This window comes from Chlorocebus sabaeus, chromosome 22 (assembly GCF_047675955.1).
Source record: "Chlorocebus sabaeus isolate Y175 chromosome 22, mChlSab1.0.hap1, whole genome shotgun sequence".
In the NCBI taxonomy this organism is placed as follows: domain Eukaryota; kingdom Metazoa; phylum Chordata; class Mammalia; order Primates; family Cercopithecidae; genus Chlorocebus; species Chlorocebus sabaeus.
Genome location: NC_132925.1, coordinates 99,336,585 through 99,359,580, shown reverse-complemented (window position 1 = coordinate 99,359,580; position 22,996 = coordinate 99,336,585). Strand labels below are relative to the sequence as shown.

The following is a 22,996-nucleotide window of genomic DNA, read 5'->3' as shown; positions in this document are numbered from 1 at the left end:
GAAGAACAAGGGGAGAGAATTTTAGGCTGATGGAAGAACAAATACAAAGGCCTTGAGGTAGGAAAGAGTTTGACTTGTTTGAAGAAAAAAAAGGAAGCCAGAGTGGTGGACTAGACAGAGCCCAGGGAGAGAGTTACACTGGCTGAAGTTGTAGAGGGATGTAGGGGCCAGATCAGTAGGATCTTAGAGGTCATGGGAAAGAGTTTGATTTCACCCTAAGAAGAATGATAGCCATTAAAGAGTTTTTGACTGTTTCATGAACTTTTTATCAGATCATTCAGACTAATGTTTACAAAATCTACTTTATTACACACCCACACATTATTGGGTATGTAAGAGAGAAAAATGAATGAGATTTGAGTTAGGAGGTTATTACAGGAGTACAGCCAGGAAATGATTACTGTAATGTTATAGTATGGATTGATACCTGGGTAGAGCAAATTTCCTTTTTCCCCCCAAAATATTCTTACTAGTCTTTCCATCTGTCCCTCCATATAAGCTTCACAATCCAGATTCTTTAGAACTTTAGAATAAAAAATGATTTCCTTTGGGATTGCAATGACTTATAGATTAAATGAGAAATGACAGTTTTAGAAAAATAATGCTTTCCACTTAGGAACATGTTCTCTCTTATCATTTATTCAGTTCTTTCATGAAGGGGCACGTGTGCATGTGTGCACACATGTGTGTGTGTGCTATAGGTCTTGTCCATTTTCCAACTGAATTCTGGGGTATACTATTGATTTTCTATGTTGGTCTTCATCTGGCCATCTAATTATCTACAGCGCATCTGCCCCCTTCCCCTGTTCCCCAGGGCTTGAGTAGGAATCTTTTGTTTCAGGAACCAGTGACCATCAAGAATAAGATCTTCCATTTCACTTACAAGCAATGGGCCAGCCTGATGCCTGCTCAAAAGACCCTGTACAGAGATGGTATTGGAGATATAGGGCTGTAGCTTCTCTGGGTGAGGCCCTCTCTAGGACTCAGCCTTTGTACTTTGGAGCTTCCTGGCTTCTTTCCTCTTATAGGCTGAGGTATCTCTCATAAGCTCATTTTCAGAATCCCATCAACTGAGTTTCCCAACTCACCCGCCTCAGGGACTGCTGGCCAGGGAGAACCCTAGGTTCTCTGTAGTATTGAAACAGATGTCCCCAGTTCCCTAGTAGAGGCTCTGCTTTGGACAAAATGTGAAATGAAAATTTTTTTTGATGCCCTAATTGAGCCCTCTGTCCCTACACCATCCCTGTTTTCCTGAGATCTTAGCCTCCTACCATGTGGGTGGGATACTACCACTATTTCAGCCCACCCTCTCACAGGGCCAGATGTGTTACGCTCCTTCCTGAGTAAGAGAGTTGGGCTCCTTCTGTCGTGTGCTCCACTTTCCCTGAGATCCCGCCTCGCTTGTTCTCCTGGGTGTTCCAATTCTTCCTCCACTTGCTAAAGGCAAAAGATGGGCTGAAAAGAGTTCCAGAATCAACAATGGTTGACTCCCCACATTTTCCTATTCCTTTTTTTTCCTCCTTGAGAAACATTTTATTCCCTAAACAAGTTCTGATATCTCTGCTGGAGCAAGGGGGAATACCATGGGGCCCAGATCCCTGGGTGCTGCTCGGCAGAGAGGCCCTGAGAGGTGTCTGTTCTGGTGAGTGAGAGAAACTGTGAGCTTCACTTCCTGCTTTTCCGCTTCGTTTGTTGTTGTTTTTGTCTGTTTGCTTGTTTTAAGAGATAGGGTTGCAGGCGCAGTGGCTCACACCTGTAATCCCAGCACTCGGGAGGCTGAGGCGGGCACACCACTTGAGGTCAGGAGTTTGAGACCAGCCTGGCCAACATGGTGAAACCCTGACTCTACTAAAAGTACAAAAATTATCTGGGCGTGGTGGCAGGTGCCTGTAATCCCAGCTACTAGGGGGTGCTGAGGCAGAAGAATTGCTTGAACCCAGGAGGCGGAGGTTGCAGTTAGCTGAGATCGTGCCACTGCACTCCAGCCTGGACGACAGTGAGACTCTGTCTCAAAATAAAATAAAATAAAATAATAAAATAAAATAAATAAAATAAATGAAATAAAATAGACTTACGATGTTGGCCAGGCTGGTCTCGAACTCCTTGCCTCAAGTGATCCTCCAGCCTCTGCCTTGCAAAGCACTGGGATGATAGGCATGAACCACCATGCCCAGTCCTTTGTTTTAATAATTTGTCATGCAAAAGGTTTTTCTTCTTTTATATGACTGCTGTGAAGGATGAAAGTGGTTACTCTTACACAGACAAATATTACAGAGCACCCCTTACACACCTTTTTTTACTTAATGGGAGAATTAAACTTTCTACTTTTTTTTTTTTAAGTTCTGGGCTACATGTGCAGAATGTACAGTTTTGCTACATGGGTATATGCGTGCCATGGTGGTTTGCTGCACCCATCAACCCGTCGCCTACGTTAGGTATTTCTCCTAATGTTATCCCTCCCCAGCCCCCTACCCCCCTCAGGCCCCCGTGTGTGATGTTCCTCTCCCTGTGTCCATGTGTTCTCATTGTTCAGCTCCCACTTATGAATGAGAACATGCAGTGTTTGGTTTTCTGATCTTGTGATAGTTTACTGAGAATGATGGTTTCCAGCTTCATCCATGTCCCTGTAAAGGACGTGAAATCATCCTTTTTTATGGCTGCACAGTATTCCATTGTGTATATGTGCCACATTTTCTTAATCCTGTCTATCATTGATGGGCATTTGGGTTGGTTCCAAGTCTTTGCTGTTGTGAATAGTGCTGCAATAAACATACATGTGCAGGTGTTTTTATCATAGAATGATTTATAATCCTTTGGGTATATGCCCAGTAATGGGATGGCTGGGTCAAATGGTATTTCTACTTCTAGATACTTGAAGAATCGCCACACTGTCTTCCACAATGGTTGAAGTAATTTACACTGCCACCAACAGTGTAAAGCATTCCTATTTTTCCACGACCTCTCCAGCATCTGTTGTTTCCTGACTTTTTAATGATCGCCATTCTAACTGGCATGAGATGGTATCTTAAGATTCAGAGCTGTTCCTCTCCATGGAAATCTTTAGTAAAAGGCGAAAGATTTATACGATCTGCAGAGAAACCAGAGTATAATTTTCTACTGTTTTCAATACAAAGATGTGTTTTCATTACAATTAGAGGAATATAGGCTTCTGTGAGCTAGCCTGGAAGCAAACATAATCATTATTGTTCATTGTTTCCGTGAGAAAATGTAATGTTTCTAAATATTGACCTAAAAATAAACTCTGAGGAATTCATGATTGTAACTGGATGGAAACTGGCTTTCTTCATTTGAAATAAATTAACTGAACAAGATAAAAAAAATCCAGAAACATATATTTTGGCTTTTTTTATTTTCAGCCTGTTAAGAAGAGAAGTGTAAAAAATTAGGTAAAATCATTAGTAACAGCATGCATCTTGTTACAAATCTGAGAGTTCATATAGAACAGATTTAATGAATGTGGTGAGTGAAGCCGATGTTTCAAACTAAGGTCAGTCTTTCACCAATATCAGATAATTTACACTGGGAAGATATCATACAATTGTAAAGAATGTGGAAAAGTCTTTAAATATAGGTCAGAACTTTCACAGCACCAGAAAATCCAAATGGGGAGAAACCGAACTCATGTAGGAAGTGGACAAACTTTTAATCAGAACACCCACCTTCTTTTTTTTGAGATGCAGACTTGGGCTGTCGCCAGGCTGAAGTGCAGTGGTGCAATCTCGGCTCACTGCAGCCTCTGCTTCCCGGGTTCAAGCAATTCTCCTGCCTCAGCTTCCCGAGTAGCTGGGATTACAGGCACATGCCACCACACCCGGCTAATTTTTGTATTTTTAGTAGAAACGGGGTTTTGCCATGTTGGCCAGGCCGGTCTCAAACTCCTGGCCTCAAGTGATTGGCCTGCACTTTCAGCCTGCAGATTCTCCTCCCTGATGAATGGCTTTTTCCTTCAGGTTTGTCCTACCAGGATTAGAACTAGGGTTAGATTTAAGGACACAACCCATTTTAAGATTATGTTGTCTTTCTAGTATGTATTTTTTTTAAATTGAGGTATCACTGACATACAATAAGCCATGCATCAAGTGTATAATTTGATAAGTTTTGCCATATGTATATGCCTCTCAAAAAAATAACACAATCAAGATAACATAATCATACCCCAAATAGTTTCCTTATGCCCTTTTATAATCTCTCTATTCCAGCCTGCTCCTCTCCTGCCCCCAGCCCCAAGAAACCACCAATCTGTTTTCTTTTACTACAGTTTTCCTTTTCTAGAATTTTATATAAATGCTATCACACAGCATGTACTGTTTTTAAAGTTTTTTTTTTGTTTTGTTTTGTTTTTTTTGGTGTGATATCTTTCACACAACAGAATTATTTTGAGATTCACCCATGTTGTTGCATATATATCAGTAGTTCATTCCTTGTTATTACTGAGTAGTATTCCACTGTATGGATATGCCACAATTTAACTCAAATGATGGCCATTTGAATTGTTTCCAGTTTTTGGCTATTATAAATAAAGCTGTTATGAAAATTTGTATGCAAGTCTTTGTAATGTAAGGACATACATTTTAATTTCTCTTGGGTAAATAACAAGAGTGAAATGGCTAGATAATAAGGTAAGTGTATATTTAATTTTTAAAGAACCTACAAAGTTTTTCCAAAGAGACCATGCCATTGTACATTTCCATCAGTATTGTATGGGTTCCACTTCTGATACATCTTTGCCTACACTTGATGTCTTCCCTACTTTTAGCTGTTCTAATAAGTGTGTAATACTGTTTCATTGTGGTTTTAATTTGCATTTCTCGAATGACTAACAATGTTGAGCATCTTTTCAAATATTTAATTGCTTTCCATATATCTTCTTTGGTGAAGGATCTTTCAAATCTTTTGCCTATTTTTAAAAATTGGTTTATTTTCTTATGAGTTACTTTTGAGAGTCCTTTATATATTTTGGAAACAAGTCTTTTATCAAATATTTTCATTATTTTCTCCCAGTCTGTGGCTTGTCTTTTCATTCTCTTAAAAGTATCTTCTGAAAAGCAGAAGATTTAACTTTGATTAAGTCCAATTTATCAGCTTTTTTTCCACTGGCTAATACTGTTTAGAATTTGTGGTGTATATGTATGTATGTTTATGTGCACCCACATATGCATGTTCATTCATGGTAAATGTTCATTTTAATAGGTTTAGCAAAGGGGCAGTATTAAAATATATGTCCTTGTCATGCCATTGTTTCTGGAAATCTATTTAAAACAATTGCTGTACATAAACTTTACAGTGAAAATACTATAGATTTTATAAAATGAACTGTTTCTGTGACAGTTAAAATCTCTGTGCTAGGTGGCCCCACAGTGGCTCCCAATGATTCTCATATCCTGGCATTCAAACCCTTGTGTATCTCATCCCACATTGAATCATGACTAATCTCTGAGGAGAATGTATTGAGGAAATCATAGTGCATGATTTCCAAAACTAGGTCATAAAAGCTTTGGCCTTGGCCTCTTGGATTCCTCACTTTGGGAGAAAGCTACATGCCATGTTGTGAAAACCCTCACATGGGAAGGAACTGAGGCTTCCTGCCAACAACCAGCACCCACTTGCCAGCCATGTGAATAAACTACCTTGGAGGTGGATCCTCCTAACTCAGTCAAGCTTCAGATAACTTCAGCCCCACATGACACCTGACTGCAACCTCAGCAGAGACCCTCAGCCAGGACCACCCAGTCAAGCTGCTTTTGAATTCTGGGTCCACAGAAACTGTGAAAGATAACAATGTTTATTGTTTTCAGCCACAAAGTATTACAGTGGTTTATTATGCAGCAGTAAATACATAATGTACTCTCCATGGCAGGACTTGTTTTGGAGGTGGTGGATACATCTAATTCCCGTGGAAGGAATAACTAAAATCTGTCTCCAGGTGGGCCAGGACACACATCCCAGTACAGGGCAGGGAAGGGCTCTAAGGCCAAATGTTAATAGCTCTTTCGCTAAACTTCTCAAATTGTCTTAAAAAAAAAAAAAATCTATTTCCCTAAAGCACGCCACATATTGGAGTCCCAGCAGCACCTATTTTGTGTCTTCAAAAGACACGACTGGAAAACAGAACAATACAAACTCACCAGCACTTGCTGTGTGCCAGGCACAGCTGTAAATAATTTGCCTATCAATTAACTAATTTAATGAATCAACCTTGAACAGCCTCAAGAGGTTGGTACCACCATCATAATACGCATTTAACAGACAAGGAAACCGGGGCAAGAAAACTTGCTGCAGGTCATACAATTAGTGAGCGGTGCAGCTGGGTTTCTGGACCGACGTAGTCCATACACATTCGGCCTTCTGAGTGATGGACCCGACTTTCCCCACGCCCACTCTTCCCACTGCAGCGCACCCACACAATCCAGACAGCTTTGGCGCATGTGGAGGGAGCGATGGTCCCTTCATTATCTGGAAGGACACCCACAGGGGCAAATGCCAGCTAATCATGAATAATACCCAGGATAGTAACCATTCTGTGGCCTGAGCTGGCCGGACGTCATGCCCCGAAGGAGCTACCAGGTGTGGGCGCTGCAGGACCCCCGCCTGGGGCCGCCCGCTCGGGCCCGTGTTGTCTCAGGCGGTAGGGACACTGGCGATGGCGGCTGGGGCAGGGAACCACAGAGACTGGCAACTTCCCAGGTTCCTAGAGAGGAGGGACATGGAAAACGCACTTCCGGCGGAGGGTCCCACGCTTCTCTCGGTGTCGGCTGCAGGTGGTATTTCCACGCTTTATCTGCGCCTGCGCCGCGGGTGGTTCGCTGTCCGAGCAGAAGTTGTTCGCGGTCCTGACTGATTGGTTTCCCTGGGGCTTGTTCTGTCTGGTTTTCCAACCCGTTTGCTGTTCGGGGTGAGGGAGGGGGTAGCGGAACGGAGAGGAGCCCAAGTCGCACAGAGGGCATTTGCGGGGCGCGAGGCAGCATCAGTCTCACCCGTGCTTCTTTATTTTCTCTTCAGTTTCACTTCTCCGAACCCCGAGGCGGTGTGTGAAGCTGGGACGCCAGCCATGCTCCAGACCGCTTGGCGCCAGGTGAGTGAGCATCCTCTCCCTCCCTCTCACCCTTTTGATGTCAAGAGAGAACAGGTGTCACCTCTGCATTCAGATCTTGAGTTGTGTAGGCTAGTGGCTTCCATTGTACATCTGTCACTATGAGAGGGATGGAGAGGTAAGAATGTCCAATTTAAGACTAGAAAACTATTGAGTGTGGGGGGATTGGTTGGGATTTGGCAGTTGAAGCCAGCTTAAAACTGAAAATTCTGAAATGTGGAAATCTGCATTTATTACATCCAATAAAGACCCCTTTCACCCCAATCCGCAGGCTTGGAGAAGTATTTCCTTCTCCAGTATAGCAATTCTAGTAACTGTTTTGTAGATTCCATTGTATTTTCTACATAGGTCATCTATAAGTAAAGATAGTTTTACTCCTTTCTTTCCAGTCTGGATGCCTTTTATTTCATTTTGTCTTGCCTCACTGTACTGGCTAGAAACATTATTTCAATATTGAACAGAAGTGGTGAGAGCAGATATCTTTGTCTTATTTATGCTTTTAAGGTGAAAGCATTCAGTCTTTCACACTGAAGACTGATGTTCACTGTAGGTTTCTTGCTTTTTTGTTTTGTTTTGTAAATGCCCTTTATCAGGCATTCTCTTCTTTTCCTACTTTGGTGAGAGTTTTTATAGGAATGGATGTTGGATTTTGACAAATGCTTTTTCTGTGTCTATTTAGATGATCATATGGTTTTTCTCTTAATTAATTAATTAATTAATTAATTTAGAGACGGAGTCTCGCTCTATTGATAGGCTGGAGTGCAGTAGCGCTATCTTGGCTCACTGCAACCTCCACCTCCGGGGTTCAAGCGATTCTCCTGCCTCAGCCTCCTGAGTAGCAGGGACTACAGGCACGCGCCACCACACCCAGCTGATTTTTGTATTTTTGGTAGAGACCAGGTTTCACCATGTTGGCCAGGATGGTCTCAATCGCTTGACCTCCTGATTCCCCCGCCTCGGCTTCCCAAAGTGCTGGGATTACAGGTGTGAGCCACCGTGCCCAGCCTCTCTTAGTTCGTTAATGTGGTGAATTACATTACATTATTTTTCTTTCAAATATTAAACCAACTCTGCATTGGGATAAAACCGACTTCGTCATGATGTATTATTCTTTTATTAGTACTATATATTGAATTTAATGTGTTAAAATTTCTGTGTCTGTGTTTATGAGGTATTGATTTGCAGTTTTCTTTTCTTTTTTTTTTTTTTTTTTTTTTTTTTGAGACGGAGTCTCGCTCTGAGGCCCAGGCTGGAGTGCAGTGGCCAGATCTCAGCTCACTGCAAGGTCCGCCAATCGGGTTTACGCCATTCTCCTGCCTCAGCCTCCCGAGTAGCTGGGACTACAGGCGCCCGCCACCTCGCCCGGCTAGTTTTTTGTATTTTTTAGTAGAGACGGGGTTTCACCGTGTCAGCCAGGATGGTCTCGATCTCCTGACCTCGTGATCCACCCGTCTCGGCCTCCCAAAGTGCTGGGATTACAGGCTTGAGCCACCGCGCCCGGCCTTGATTTGCAGTTTTCTTGTGATATCTTTGTTCCATAGAATGAGAAATACTCCCTCCTCTTTAATATTTTGGAATAATTTATGTAGAGTTGATTGCATTTCTTCCTTAAATGTTTGGTAGAATTCACCAGTGAAGGTATATAGGCATGGAATTTTCTTTCTGGTAAGATTTTTGAGTCCTTTGGTAGATATAGGGACTACTCTGATTATCTGTCCCTTTTTATTTATTTATTTATTTTTATTTTTTGACACGTTTTTCTCTATGTTGCCCAGGCTGACCTCAAATTAGGCTCAAGTGATCCTCCCCACTCAGCCTCCCAGGTACCTGGGACTACAGGCATGCATCACTATGCACAGCTTAAATGAGTTTTGGTAACTTGTGCCTTTCAAGGAACTTATCCATTTTATCTAAGTTGTAGAAATTACTCACATAAAGTTGTTCATAATATGTCCGTATCTTTTATTATCTGCAGTGAGGTCACTTCTTTTATTACTAATATTAGTGATTTGTGTATTCTCTCTTTTTTTCTGGGCACTCTGGCTAGAGGTTTATACATTTTATTAATTTTTCTTTAAGAACTAGCTTCTGGTTTCATTACTTTTCTGTTTTATGTCATTAGTTTTCACTTTGATCTTTAATGTATTTTTTACACTTATTTTGTGTTAAATTTGCTATTCTTTTTTTAGTTTTAACGGGGAAGCTGAAGTCACAGATTTGAGATCTTTCTTCTTTTTTGTTTTGTAAAATAGGCATTTAGTGCTATAAATTTCCTCCCAAGTACTGCTTTGGCATTATCCTGCAAATTCTAGTACATGGTGTTTTCATTTTTATTCAGTTCAGAGTACTTTGTACATTCTCTTATGGAAGTGTGTTACTGACTTTCCAAATATTTGGGAATTTTCCAGGAGTCTTTCTGTTATTTCAGATTTAATTGCATTACAGTCAGAAAACATACTTTGTATGACTTGAATCATTTTGATTTTTATTGAGCTCTCTTTTATGGCACAGACTATGGACTGTCTACCTATCTACATTGTCTTATATGAATTTGGCCACTACAGCTTTTTGTTTTGTTTTGTTTTTTTTTTTCCTTTTGAGACAGTCTTACTCTGTCTCCCAGGCTGAGTGCAGTGGTGCAATCACAGCTCACTGCAGCCTCGACCTCCCAGGCTTAAGTGATCCTCCCAAGGAGTTGAGACTACAGGTACGGACCACTGTGCTTAGCTAACTTCTTTTTCCTAGAGACAAGGTTGCCCAGGCTTGTCTCAAACTCCTAGATGCAAGCCATCCTCCCGCCTCCACCTCCCAAAGTGCTGGGATTACAGGCATGAGCCACCATGCCTGGCCTTACAGTTTTCTTTGACTAATGTTGTCATGGTATAGCTTTTATTTTGGTGTATCTATTATTTTGATATATCTATTATTTTGGTATATCTGTTATTGGTATGCCTATTATTTTGATTTTAATTTATGCCTGTCTTTATATTTAATGTACATTTATTGAAGGTGGCAGATAGTAGGTTCTTATTTTTTTAAAAATCCAGTATGACAATGTTTGCCTTTTGGGATGTTTAGATTATTTACATTTGATACCATTATTGATATGGCCAGAGTTGGGCCTGTCATCTTTCTACTTGTTTTCTAATGGTCCCAACTGTTCTTCGTTTCCCTTTATCCTCTTTTTCTATTTTCCTTTTTTTTCTTTTGTTTGAGACAGAGTCACTCTGTCACCCAGGCTGGAGTGCAATGGTGCGATCTCGGCTTATTGCAATTTCTGCTTCCTGGGTTCAAGCAATTCTTGTGCCCCAGCCTCCCACGTAGCTGGGATTATAGGCACACACCACCATGCCCGGCAAATTTTTTGTATTTTTAGTAGAGATGGGGTTTCATCACGTGGGCCAGGCTGGTTTCAAACTCCTGACCTCAAGTGATCTGCCCACCTCAGCTTCTCAAAGTGCTGGGATTGCATGCATGAGCCACCGTGCCTGGCTCTTTTTTTTTTTTTTTCCATTTTCCATAGGATTAATGGTGTGTAAATATCAGGCATTGTTCTTTTCAGTCTTTCCAAATGATCCTTTCTCTGGCCTTGGTTAGTTTTCCCACATCCATGTACTGATCTGTATTTTGTTGAATACTCTGATAATTGAGATTCCATCTCTATGCAGCCCTCTCCTCGCTATCATTCTGTCCTATAAACTCGAGCTGCCTTGGTCTCTTCAGACTCTATAAGGAAATATGCCAGGTTCTGCCTCAGTTCCCTCTTCCTGTGTTGCAGCCTGGAAACTCCTCAGGGTAGTAGCTTAGGGAATTACAGGGCTCACCTTTTTTTTTTTTTTTTTTCCTGTTTCTCAGGGACTATTGTTGTTTTTTGCATGATATCTTGAAAATTATTTTTATATAATTTGTCTGGTTATTTTGTTTCAGGCAGGAGGGAAAATCCAGCCCCCATAATTCCACCTAGATAAGAACTGCAAGTTTTCCCTTAGCATTTTTTTTTTTTTTTGAGACAGTCCCACTGTCACCCAGGCCAGAGTACAGTAGCACAATCACGGCTCACTGCAGCCTCGACCTCCCCTAGGCTCAGGTGATCCTCCCACCTCAGTCTCCCGAGTAGCTGGGAGCATCACCTTGCCTGGCTAATTTTTGTATATTTTGTAGAGACAGGGTTTCACCATGTTGCCCAGGCTGGTCTCAAACTTCTGAGCTGAAGCAGTCTTCCCACCTTGGCCTCCCAAGGGGCTGGGATTACAGGTGTGAGCCACTGCACCTGGCCTGCATTTTCAAAAACGTTACCCTTTTACTTTTGCTGTTTAGTCTGTTGCCATCTCAACTTCCCAGTCTTCATGTGTGTATTGTTTTTCCTTCTCTGAAAGCCTGTAGGATCTGTTGTGTATTCTCATTTTTCTGAGACTTCTCAGTTACATGCCTATGTGTAGGTATTTTTCATTCATTGTCCTAAATACTTTGTTGGTCCTTCCTTCTCTATGTTGCTTTTAAGGAGATAGAATATTTTACCAAGTTATAAACAACAGTGCACATTTACAAAATCTTTAGCTCATCCTTAGTTCTGTGGTTTGAACTGGGCCCCTTTTTGTTTGCTTCTGCCAGAAGTTGAGTTTCATCTTTGTCTGCTTTACTAGTCTAGTTATCATTCATTCTTTCTCTGCCTTCTAAAATTCTGTTTATGCCTCTAGCTGGCTTTGACTCTTCTCTCTTTTTTTTTTTTTTTTTTTTTTTTTTGAGACACGGTCTCACTGTGTCACCCAGGCTGGCATACAGTGGTGCAAACACAGCTCACTGCAGCCTCGACCTCCCCAAGCTCAGGTGATCCTTCCATCTCAGCCTCCCAGGTAGCTGGGACTACAGGCATGCACCACCACACCTGGCAAAGTTTTGTATCTTTTCTAGAGACAGGGTTTCACCCTATTGGCCACATGGCCAGGCTGGTCTCAAGCCATCCACCCGCCTTGGCCTCCCAAAGTGCTAGGATTACAGGCATGAGCCACTGTGCCCGGCCTGCTTTGACTTCTCTTGGGCTATTATGTTACTGTCACTTTAGTGGGGTTAGGGAGAGAGTGGAGATCAGTACAAAAGTGTTATTCACTGTGTTTATACAAATGTCCCCTGTGCATGTGCACACACAACCCACACTGGGGAAAGGAGCCCAGAGGAACAGATGGGCACACAGAGCAGGGCACAGTGGAGGCAAGGAGAGATCAGCAGATGAAAATAGAACTGTTTGCTGGGGATGACCACAAAGGGGTGCAGTGACCCTTGGACTCCCCTGTTGGTGTGGGCAAAGATGGCTGAGGGCTGGCCTCTGGTGGAGTGCTGGATAACTGTCCTTGGCAATACCACTAGACCCAGTAGGTCTCTGCCCCACTACTTAGCCTGGTCCTCTGCCCTCATGCAGGGTTTGAGCAGGAACCTGTTGTTTTAGGAACCAGTGACCTTTGAGGATGTGGCTGTGTACTTCACCCAGAATGAATGGGCCAGCCTGGACTCTGTGCAGAGGGCCCTGTACAGGGAGGTGATGCTGGAGAATTATGCAAATGTGGCTTCCCTGGGTAAGACATCTCTTCTTCTTGTTTTTGGCCTCTGCCCTTTGAGCATCCTGGCTTCTTTATTCCTTAGAATTTTGTAGCGTTTCTTTTTTTTCTTTTCTTTTCTTTTTTTTGAGACAACAGTCTCTGTCACCCAGGCTGGAGTGCAGTGGTACGATCTCAGCTCACTGCGACCTCCACCTCCCAGGTTCAAGTGGTTCTCCTGCCTCAGCCTCCCAAGTAGCTGCGATTACAGGTGGGCGCCACCACACCAGGCTAATTATTGTATTTTTAGTAGAGATGGGGTTTCTCCATGTTGGCCAGGCTGGCCTCGAACTCCTGGCCTCAAGCGATCCTCCTGCCTTAGCCTCCCAAAGTGCTGGGATTACATGTGTGAGCCACCACTTCTGGCCTGAGAACTTTGTGGGGTTTCTAATAACTCCCTGTTGCCCTGAAGGCTGAGCTGCCTGGAGGTTTCTGGGTGGAGAGAGCCCTGTGTTCCCAGGTTTTGAAATCAGCTGTCTCTCCAACCCTAGGAGGGACTGTACCCAAAACATGAGAGGGAAAGGAGCTCTTGGGAGCATGGCAAAGTCCCTTGTGTCTTCCAAGTTCTCTGAAGAAAACTTGAGATTCCCTTATGTGAGTGTGGGATTATTCTGGTACTCTGTGCCGCTTTGTGGGAAATTGCTGTCCTCCAGCAGCATAGATTAAGTTTCTCCCTGACTCACCTCGTCTCTCACTACCTGGCTCAGCAGATAAAGATAAAGGGGGGGGCTGCAAGAGGACCCTGGTTCCTGATTCCCCTTACCTTTTCCTGTTTCTTTCTCCCTGGGCAGCATTTCCATTCACCACGCCTGTTCTGGTCTCCCAGCTGGAGCAAGGGGAACTGCCATGGGGCCTCGATCCCTGGGAACCTATGGGCAGGGAGGCTCTCAGAGGTATCTGTCCAGGTGAGCATGAGAACCCACTAGATGTCTTTTTGGCTTGGCTTGCTCTCTTGTTTTCACATTTCATTGCGCAAGAAGTGTTCCTTCTCTTGGGAGACTGTTTTTGTTCCTGTGGAATGATTACATGTGATTTTCTTATGTAAAATAAGTTTGTGGTGGTAACCTACCTCAACTGGGGAAGGGCCAGTCTCTTTTAAGACAGGAATGACTGTAAGATTTCTCTGCGTATTCATCTTTGCCTCTTCTCCTCACAACCTGCCAAGGGAGACTGTCTGATTGGGCAGCACTTAAACCAGCTCGTTTCTTCTCTGTCATATGAAACCATTTTATTTTTCTGCCAGTTTGTTTTTGCATAGATGAGAATGTCAGCCACCTTTGGAGGAAAATAGGCTTCTGGCAACATTGCTGGCCATTGGCATATCACAGGCTACATTGTTTAAGCACTGACTTAAATAATAAAAAGTTTATTTTTATAACGGAAATTTTCAAATATATGCAAACACCAGCATAATGCACTCCATGTATCCTTCATCCAGCCTCAACAGTCACCAATATCCTTTTATTCTTATTTCATCTTTCCCCCACAGATACCTAAAAAAATTTCTGAAGCAAAATTTATTGTAAATTAAAGGTGAATAACTTCCTCACTTTGATGGCTGTTGATATAAGAATTAATAATAGGCTGGGCATGATGGCTCATACCTGTAATCTCAGCACTTTGGGAGGTCGAGGCAGGTGGATCACTTGAGGGCCAGGAGTTCAAGACCTGCTTGATCAACATGGCGAAACCCCGTCTCTAATTTAAAAAAAAAAAAAATATATATATATATATGTGTGTGTGTGTGTGTGTGTGTATATGTATGTATATATAGCCAGGCCTGGTGGCTTATGCCTGTAATCCCAGCACTTTGGGAGGCTGAGGTGGGTGGATCCCCTGAGGTCAGGAGTTCAAGACCAGCCTGGCCAACATGGTGAAACTCCATCTCTACTAAAAATACAAAATGTTAGCATCGATGTGGTAGCACGTGCCTGTAATCCTAGCTACTTAGGAGGCTGAGGCAGGAGAATCGGTTGAACTTGGGGGGTGGAGGTTGCAGTGAGCTGAGATCGCACCACTGCACTCCAGCCTGTGGGTGGCAAGCCACCCAGGTGCCAAGGCAAGAGACCGAGGGCACAAGCTGTTCCAGTATAATAAAGAAAATATATAATAAAGAAAAGAGTAAGAATAGTTATACTACAAATAGATTATATATATGATTGTATATTAATATTATCCATCGTTAGTTTGTAGCATTACTCTTTATTCCGATATTATAATAATCTTTGTTCTATGATTATAACCTAGGAAAAACCAGGCCATACAGAGATAGGAGCTGAAGGGACACGGTGCGAAGTGACCAGAAGACAAGAGTATGAGCCCTCTGTCACGCCCAGACAGGGCAACTAGAGGGCTTCTTGGTCTAGCGGTAGCACCAGTGCCTGGGAAGGCACCCGTTACTTAGCAGACTGGGAAAGGGAGTGTCCCTTTCCCTGGGGGAGTTAGAGAAGACTCTGCTTCACCACCTCTTGTGGAAGGCCTGACATCAATCAGGCCCGCCTGCAGCCATCCGGAGGCCTAATCTTCTCTCTGTGATGCTGTGCTTCAGTGGTCACGCTCCTGGTCCACTGTCATGTTCCGCCCTGTATACCTGGCTCGCCTTGTAGATAGCAGTAGCAGAATTAGTGACAGTACTAAAGCCTTTGAAATGCACAGAAGAAATAATGACGTAAGCTGTTCCCTCTCTCTCTCCACCTCGACTACCAAATAGGGAAGGGCCCCCTGTCCGGTGGACGCATGACTCGCGTGACGTTACCTATCATTGGAGATGACTCTCACTCCATACCCTGCCCCTTTGCCTTGTACACAATAAATAGCACGGCCAGGCATTTAGGGCCGGTCTCTGCATCTTGGTGGTAGTGGTCTCCCGGGCCCAGCTGTCTTTTCTTCTTTTTCTTTGTCTTGTGCCTTTATTTCTACAATCTCTTGTCTCCGCACATGAGGAGAAAAACCCACAGGCCCAGTAGGGCTGGACCCTACACCAGCCTGAGTGACAGAATGAGACTCTGTCTCAAAAAAAAAAAAAACCATCAAAAATTAGCTGGGTGTGGTGGTGTGCACCTGTAGTACCAGCTACTGGGGAGGCTGAGGCATGAGAATCGCTTGAACCCAGGAGGTAGAGGTTGCAGTGAGCCAAGATTGCGCCGCCGCACTCCAACCTGGGTGACACAGTGAGACTCTATCTCAAAAGTAAATAAATAAATAAAACATAGTATATTTTTTTTTCTTTCTTATTCTGCTTCACCCCTTCTCTGCCTGTGAAAATTTTCTGTGCTCTTCTGCAGAGAATGCCCATTACCGATCCACTCCCAAGCCTTGAGTTTAAGTTGTACCTTTCTGGATGTGACCTCAGGACCCTACGTCATCTGAGTAAAAATATTTTCTGAACAATTTTTTGTGAATGCATGCAGGCTGAAGATTTTATTTAATCCACAAAAGGTTTTGATAGTGGAGGGAATATTTCTCTTTGGTTTTCCCTTATTATCATGTGAGTTTAGTAGTTCACTTTTCAAACTGTTGTATTAAACAAATGCACAAACTATGAGACCTTTTAGGAAAAATAGCAAGCATCGTTACCAGGCCCTCTTTGGGACTTACGTTCACTCTTGGACGAGTTCTTCACATTTCCACTGCTCTTTGGTTTTAAAGGCAAGCCTCCAAACCCTCCTTTCTCCTTCAGCATGCTGTGGTGGTTGCCATGCATGGCATCCTCAACCACTGCATGGGAGCCGGCTGCTTTACTAGAGCCAGCTTGATGGTAGAGATCAGCTCTCTTTTCAAGATTATGACATGGATGATGTCTTCTAACAAGCATCTCTTAAGGAGTCTCAGCCTGTGGGACCTGTTGTAGTGCCTGAGCTGCTCAACCTGCCCCTTCTCTAATCTCGAGGGTCTTTCTCTCACGGATTTCCATTTGTTACTTTTCTGTGTTTGTGTCTTTATCCACCTCATTCACTTTTCTCTCAGTCTTTCTGCCCTAATTAACAGTCTTTGCAGTTTTCTGGTTTTCACACTGTTTATGGGAATGTCTCCTGGCCTTGCTTGCCTCCCCTTCATAGAGTTTTCATGTCCCTGTGGGGCTCTGTTGTGTGGTGATCTTAGGCAGCCATCTTGTGAGCATATTAGAAAATATCCATATACTCAGGGCAAATTAGAACCACTTAATTCTGTTTCTTCAGCACAGATTGTGTATGTGTGTGTGTGTGTGTGTGTGTGTGTGTGTGTGTGTGTGAGATCAGGGATTGACACTTGTATTTTCTTTTTGTGATAGGGGATGAGGCCAGAACTGAGGAGGAAAGATTAACTCCAAAAGAGCATGTGTCCAAAGAAACAGTGTCCTTCAGACTGATGGTGGGGGTGCTGCCGGGGAATGTTTCCCAGCACCTTGACTTTGGGAGCAGCCTAGAGCAGCCCCAAGGTCATTGGATAATTAAGAAAAAGTCAAAGAGGAGACATTTCACAGATATCTCAGCCAGGCACCATGAGGCCTATGAGGTCAAGAATGGAGAGAAGTTTGAGAAATTAGGAAAAAATATTAGTGTCAGCACACAGCTCACTACAAATCAGACAATTCCTAGTGGTCAGATACCTTATGAATGTGGACAATGTGGCAGATATTTCATTCAAATGGCAGACTTCCACCAACATCAGAAGTGTCACACTGGTGAAAAGTCTTTTGAATGCAAAGAATGTGGAAAAGACTTCAGATATAACTCATTACTTATTCGGCATCAGCTAATTCACACTGGAAAGAAACCATTTAAATGTAAAGAATGTGGAAAAGGTTTAAGTTCAGACACAGCCTTGATTCAGCATCAGAGAATCCACACTGGAGAAAAGCCCTATGAATGTAAGGAGTGTGGCAAGGCCTTCAGTAGCAGCTCTGTCTTCCTCCAGCACCAGAGGTTCCACACTGGGGAGAAGCTCTATGAATGTAACGAATGTTGGAAAACTTTCAGTTGTAGCTCAAGTTTCACTGTCCATCAGCGAATGCACACTGGGGAGAAACCTTATGAATGTAAAGAGTGTGGAAAACGACTAAGCTCCAACACAGCCTTGACTCAGCACCAGCGAATTCACACTGGGGAGAAGCCCTTTGAATGTAAGGAGTGTGGGAAGGCATTCAATCAGAAAATAACCCTGATTCAGCACCAGCGAGTTCACACTGGCGAGAAACCTTATGAGTGTAAAGTATGTGGTAAAACCTTCAGCTGGTGTGGAAGATTCATTCTGCATCAGAAACTACACACTCAGAAGACACCTGTTCAAGCATAGGGCTATCCATAGTTAGGCTCACGGTGCCTGTCATTTTTTCTCTTTATTTTCATGCTCTTTTTCAGTGTCCTCGCTGTCCTTCCTGGGTAGACACCTGGCTTTCATCATGAAATCTTCCTTAAGGTTTTTGAACCCCTGTTTCCCCAACATGAAGTCTCTTTATGGTTAGAGAAGACCAAAAAAAAAAAAAAAAAAAACACCAAACTTAGAAACATGAAAGGAAATGTAAGTTTCCAGATTTAAAGGATATGCTGGGTGCCCAGCAGGATGGATTCAAGGGAAACCTACATTAAGGAAAATTGTTGTCAATTATGAAAACACCAAGTTTGAATAAGAGGATCATGGAGAAAAAAATGAGACCCTAAAAAGTTTCTAGAGAGAGAAAACAAAAGATCAGAAATTAAAGTGGGGCTGGGCGCGGTGGCTCATGCCTATGATCCCAGCACTGTGGGAGGCCGAGGCGGGCGGATCACGAGGTCAGGAGTTCAAGACCAGCCTGACCAATATGGTGAAACCCTGTCTCTCCTGAAAAAAAAAAAATACAAAAATTAGCCAGGCGTGGTGGTGCATGCCTGTAATCCCAGCTACTCGAAAGGCTGAGGCAGGAGAATCACTTGAACCCCTGAGGCAGAGGTTGCAGTGATCCAAGATCACACCACTGCACTCCAGCCTGGGCAACAGAGTAACACTCTCTCAAAAAAAAAAAAAAATGAAAATGGCATTAGATTTTTCAGCAGCAGCCTTCAAAGTCAGATGACAATGTGTATGCCTTCAGACTTAATGTTTTCCCCTGCAATTCTATACTCCAAAGTATAAGTATAAGGCCCTTATACTTATAAAGTATAAGGCAATTCAGGCCCTTTAAATCTGAAACCTTTATTTCCCATGCATCCTTTCTTATATATGCAACACTACACAAGAAGTAAACCAGTAAATAAAAAGACAGATACATGGATACCCTATTACAGTCCGTATGTCAGAAGTCTCCTAAATTCAAAAACAGGCCCTGTCCATGTGGAGCCAAATGCATCTTAGAAGACATTCCTAGTAGGGTGCAAACTTCAGAGACCTATCTCAGGTTCAGTGTCCACCCACCCTACTTACTCTTCAGTTTGTCTTCACTAGACAGTTGTAATCTGTGCCTTTGCAAAAGTCAGGATGTATATACTCTTTGAGTCAGGTGCAAGGCACCATTTGTTTTAAATTTATTCTTCTCATTGCTGTTTCAAGTGATCTCAAAGCTGGAAGCATTTTCTTACAACTCCATCTAGTTATTTTTTATGATCATGGAAGAACCTACCATTATTGCTGTTATCTGTGGAAATGAGGGAAGATGTAAATGTGTTAGGTTTTAGCATCCCCTCTGGCAACCAGCTTGATTTTGCCTGTTGCAGGAAGCAGAGAGTAGTGATTAATAATACAGAGCCAGGCAGACTTTGGTTTGAGCCCAGGTGTTTGTCCTTGGTTAAGTTACAAAAACTGCACTAGTTTCTTATCTGTAAAATGGGGATGACAGTTAATCTACCTCATAGGTTTGTATTGGGGATTAAATGCATTAATACGTGTAGAAGTGTTTCAAACAGTGACTGCATATAATAAAAGTATTACCTATTATTGGCCGGGTGCAGTGGCTCAGGCCTGTAATCCCAGCACTTTGGGAGGCTGAGGTGGGCAGATCACGAGGTCAGGAGATTAAGACCATCCTGGCTAACACGCTGAAACCCTGTCTCTACTAAAAATACAAAAAATTAGCTGGGCGTGGTGGCACGCACATGTAGTCCCGGCTACTTGGGAGGCTGAGGCAGGAGACTGGGGAGGCAGAAGTGGCAATGAGCCAAGATCATGACACTGCACTTCAGCCTAGGTGACAGAGTGAGACTCCGCCTCAAAAAAAAAAAAAAATTACCTATTATTATAATCCTATTGATAAGTTTTGACTTATCAATATACCAGTGAAACAATTATCACAGTTCAAGATAATAATCAGCCACCACCCCAAAACTTTGCTTGTACCCCTCCATAATCCCTTCCTCTTGGCCCTTCGCAGGCAACCACTGGCTTGCTTTCTGTCACTTGCATTAATTTTCCTTTATTTTTTGGTCTGGTGTCTTTCACTCAGCATAATTACTTTGAGATTCACCCGTGTTGTTGCATATATATCAATAGTTCATTCCTTTTTATTGCTGAGTAGTATTCCACTGTATGGATATGCCATAATTTGTTGATTCATTGACCTGTTGATGACCATTTGGGTTGTTTCCAGTTTTTGGCTGTTACGAATAAAGCTGCTATGAACATTTGTGTCCACATCTTTGTAAGAATGTATGCTTTCATTTATCTTGATACCAGGAGTGGAATAGCTAGGTCATTAGGTAGGTTGTGTATATTAAACGTTTTAAATTTTTATTACATTTTTATTTTTTAGACGTCGGGAGGGGGCGGTTCTTGCTTTGTTGTTCAGGCTGGACTCAAACCCCTGGGCTCAGCGTATCCTCCTGCCTCAGTCCTCCTGTCCTACTCTTAGTAGCTGGGACTACAGGTGTGCACCAGCATACCCTATTTAACTTTTTGAGAATCTTCAAAACTGTTTTACGAAAGAGGTTGTGCCATTGTACATTTCCACTTGTATGACAGTTGTACTTCCAACACAGCTATGCCTACACTTGATGTCAGTTTTTTAAATTTTAGCTATTCTAGTTGTTTAATGCTATCCCACTGTGGTTTTAATTTGCATTTCTCTAATGACTATTGTGCTTGTGTTCCATATATCTTATTTGATGAAGTGTCTGCTCATATCTTTTGCCCATGTTTTTATTGGGTTTTGTTTTATCAGTCTTTGAGAGGTCATTATTTATTGTGGATACAAGTCTTTTTCAGATATGTGATATTTATTTATTTATTTATTTATTTATATTTTTATTTTTTTTTTTTTTTGAGACGGAGTCTCGCTCTGTCGCCCGGGCTGGAGTGCAGTGGCGCGATCTCGGCTCACTGCAAGCTCTGCCTCCTGGGTTCACGCCATTCTCCCACCTCAGCCTCCCTAGCAGCTGGGACTACAGGCGCCCACCATATGCCTGGCTAGTTTTTTGTATTTTTAGCAGAGACGGGGTTTCACCGTGTTAGCCAGGATGGTCTTGATCTCCTGACCTTGTGATCTGCACGCCTCGGCCTCCCAAAGTGCTGGGATTACAGGCGTGAGCCACCGTGCCCAGCCAGATATGTGATTTTTAAATATTTTCTTCTAGCCTATGGTTTGTCTTTTCATTCTCCTAACAGTGTTTTTTTTTGTTGTTTTTTTTCTTTTTTGAGATGGGGTTTCACTCTGTTGCCCAGGCTGGAGTGCAGTGGCACCATCTTGGCTTACTGCAACCTCTGCCTCCCAGGTTCAAGTGATCCTCCCACCTCAGCCTCCCAAGTAGCTGGAATTACAGGTGCACATGATGACAGTGTCTTTTAAAGAGCAGAAGACATTAGTATGCATTAAATCCGATTTATCAGTTTATTTTATTTATTTTTAAATAGAGGTGGGGTCTCAGTATGTTGCACAGGCTGGTCTTGAACTTCTGGGCCCAAGTGAGCCTCTTGCCTTGACCTCGCAAAGTGCTGGAATTACAGGCGTGAGCCACTGTGCCTAGCCTGGTGTTTTTTTTTAATGGATCATGGTTTCAGTGTCAAATCTAAGACATCTTTGCTTTACATACATTTGCAAAGATTTTTTTCCTGTTTTCCTTTTAGAAGTTCTATAGTTGTTTGTTTGTTTGTTTGTTTTACAGAGTCTCACTCTGTTGCCCAGGCTTGAGTGCAGTGGCAGAGTGGCAGGATCTCAATCTGCAACTTCGGAGGTTGCTCACTGCAACTTCCACCTCCTAGGTTCAAGCAATTATTCTGCTTTAACCTCCTGAGTAGCTGGGATTACAGGCCTGTGCCACCATGCCCAGCTAATTTTTGTGTGTTTAGTAGAGATGGGGTTTTGCCATGTTGGCCAGGCTGGTCTCGAAATCCTGACCTTAAGTGATCTGCCCGCCTCGGTCTCCCAAAGTGCTGGGATTACAGGTGTGAGCCACCGTGCCTGGCCAGAAGTTTTATAGTTTTAGGTTTTACATTTAATTATATCATCTATTGAGTTAATTTTTGTCTGAGGCATGGATCTAAGTATTTTTTTTTTTTTTTTAACTTCATATAAGTATCCTATTGTAGCACCACTTTTTTTTTTTTTTTTTTTTTTTTTAAGAGATGGGTGTCACTATGTTGCACAAGCTGAAGTGCAGTGCTATTCACAGGCATGATTATAGTGTACTGTACCCTTGAATTCCTGGTCTCAAGTGATCCTCCTGCCTCAGTCTCCTGAGAAGCTGGGACTGCAAGTCTATGCCACTGTTGCCTGGTCTGTAACACCATTTTTTGAAAAAAGGTTCCCCCACTGAATTGCCTCTGTACCATTGTGAATCAGAAGTCCATATATGTGTGGGTCTATTTCTAGATGCTGTTCCATTGATCTGTCTGTCTTGATGCCATTAAGGCACTGCCTTTATTATTGTAGTTATCTAATAAGTGTTGAAATCTAGTAAGCGTTGAAGTCATATAGTGTTAGTTCCCTACCTTTGTTCTTTGTCAGGGTGTTTTGGCCATTAGAGGTCTTTTGCATTTGCATATGAATTTTAGAATCAGTTTTTCAGTTTCTATAAAACACCTCCTGGGAGTTTGATTGGGATTGCATTGAATATAATGATCAATTTATGGAGAATTGACAACTATGTAGAGTCTTTTGACCCATGGACATGGTAGATCTCCCCATTTATTTAGATATTAATTTCCTTCAGCAATGTTTTGTAATTTTTACTGTGCAGATCTTTCACACTTTTCCCCGGGTGCATCTAAAAATTTCATCTTTTTCATGCTTAAGTACTGAATAACTTATGATACTTGTAATAATAAACAGTGAATTTCTAGTTTTTGCTGACATATAGGAATATAATTGGTTTTTATATATTAACCGCATATCCTGCAACCTGGCACAACT

General features: G+C 42.5%; 1 protein-coding gene and 1 non-coding gene across 7 annotated transcripts; one reads left to right on the top strand and one right to left on the bottom strand.

The window, feature by feature from the left end:
• Positions 1-2,996: 2,996 nt before the first annotated feature.
• Positions 2,997-3,108, bottom strand: LOC119625958 (U5 spliceosomal RNA). Its single transcript, XR_005242171.1, has one exon. It is a non-coding gene; the product is annotated as a U5 spliceosomal RNA (small nuclear RNA).
• A 3,510-nt stretch (positions 3,109-6,618) lies between these two features.
• ZNF620 (zinc finger protein 620) lies at positions 6,619-22,938 on the top strand. 6 transcript variants are annotated; one of them, XM_038002564.2, is made up of 5 exons: positions 6,619-6,779; positions 7,021-7,093; positions 12,555-12,681; positions 13,494-13,607; positions 16,973-22,938. In XM_038002564.2, exons 2-5 carry the CDS (start codon positions 7,070-7,072, stop codon positions 17,974-17,976), a joined length of 1,269 nt encoding a protein of 422 aa, XP_037858492.2. In that variant the 5' UTR covers positions 6,619-6,779; positions 7,021-7,069; the 3' UTR covers positions 17,977-22,938. The 6 variants fall into 6 exon arrangements, with proteins under 6 accessions (XP_037858492.2, XP_007981949.2, XP_037858497.2 ...); XM_038002568.2 differs by lacking the exon at positions 6,619-6,779 and adding an exon at positions 6,784-6,848; XM_007983757.3 differs by lacking the exon at positions 6,619-6,779 and adding an exon at positions 6,786-6,913.
• Positions 22,939-22,996: the final 58 nt, after the last annotated feature.

Coding starts and splice junctions, on each gene's coding strand:
- ZNF620 (XM_038002564.2), top strand. CDS start 7,070: ATGCTCCAGACCGCTTGGCGCCAG. Junction 7,094..12,554: donor TCCAGACCGCTTGGCGCCAG/GTGAGTGAGCAT, acceptor CTGTTGTTTTAG/GAACCAGTGACCTTTGAGGA. Junction 12,682..13,493: donor TGCAAATGTGGCTTCCCTGG/GTAAGACATCTC, acceptor CTCCCTGGGCAG/CATTTCCATTCACCACGCCT.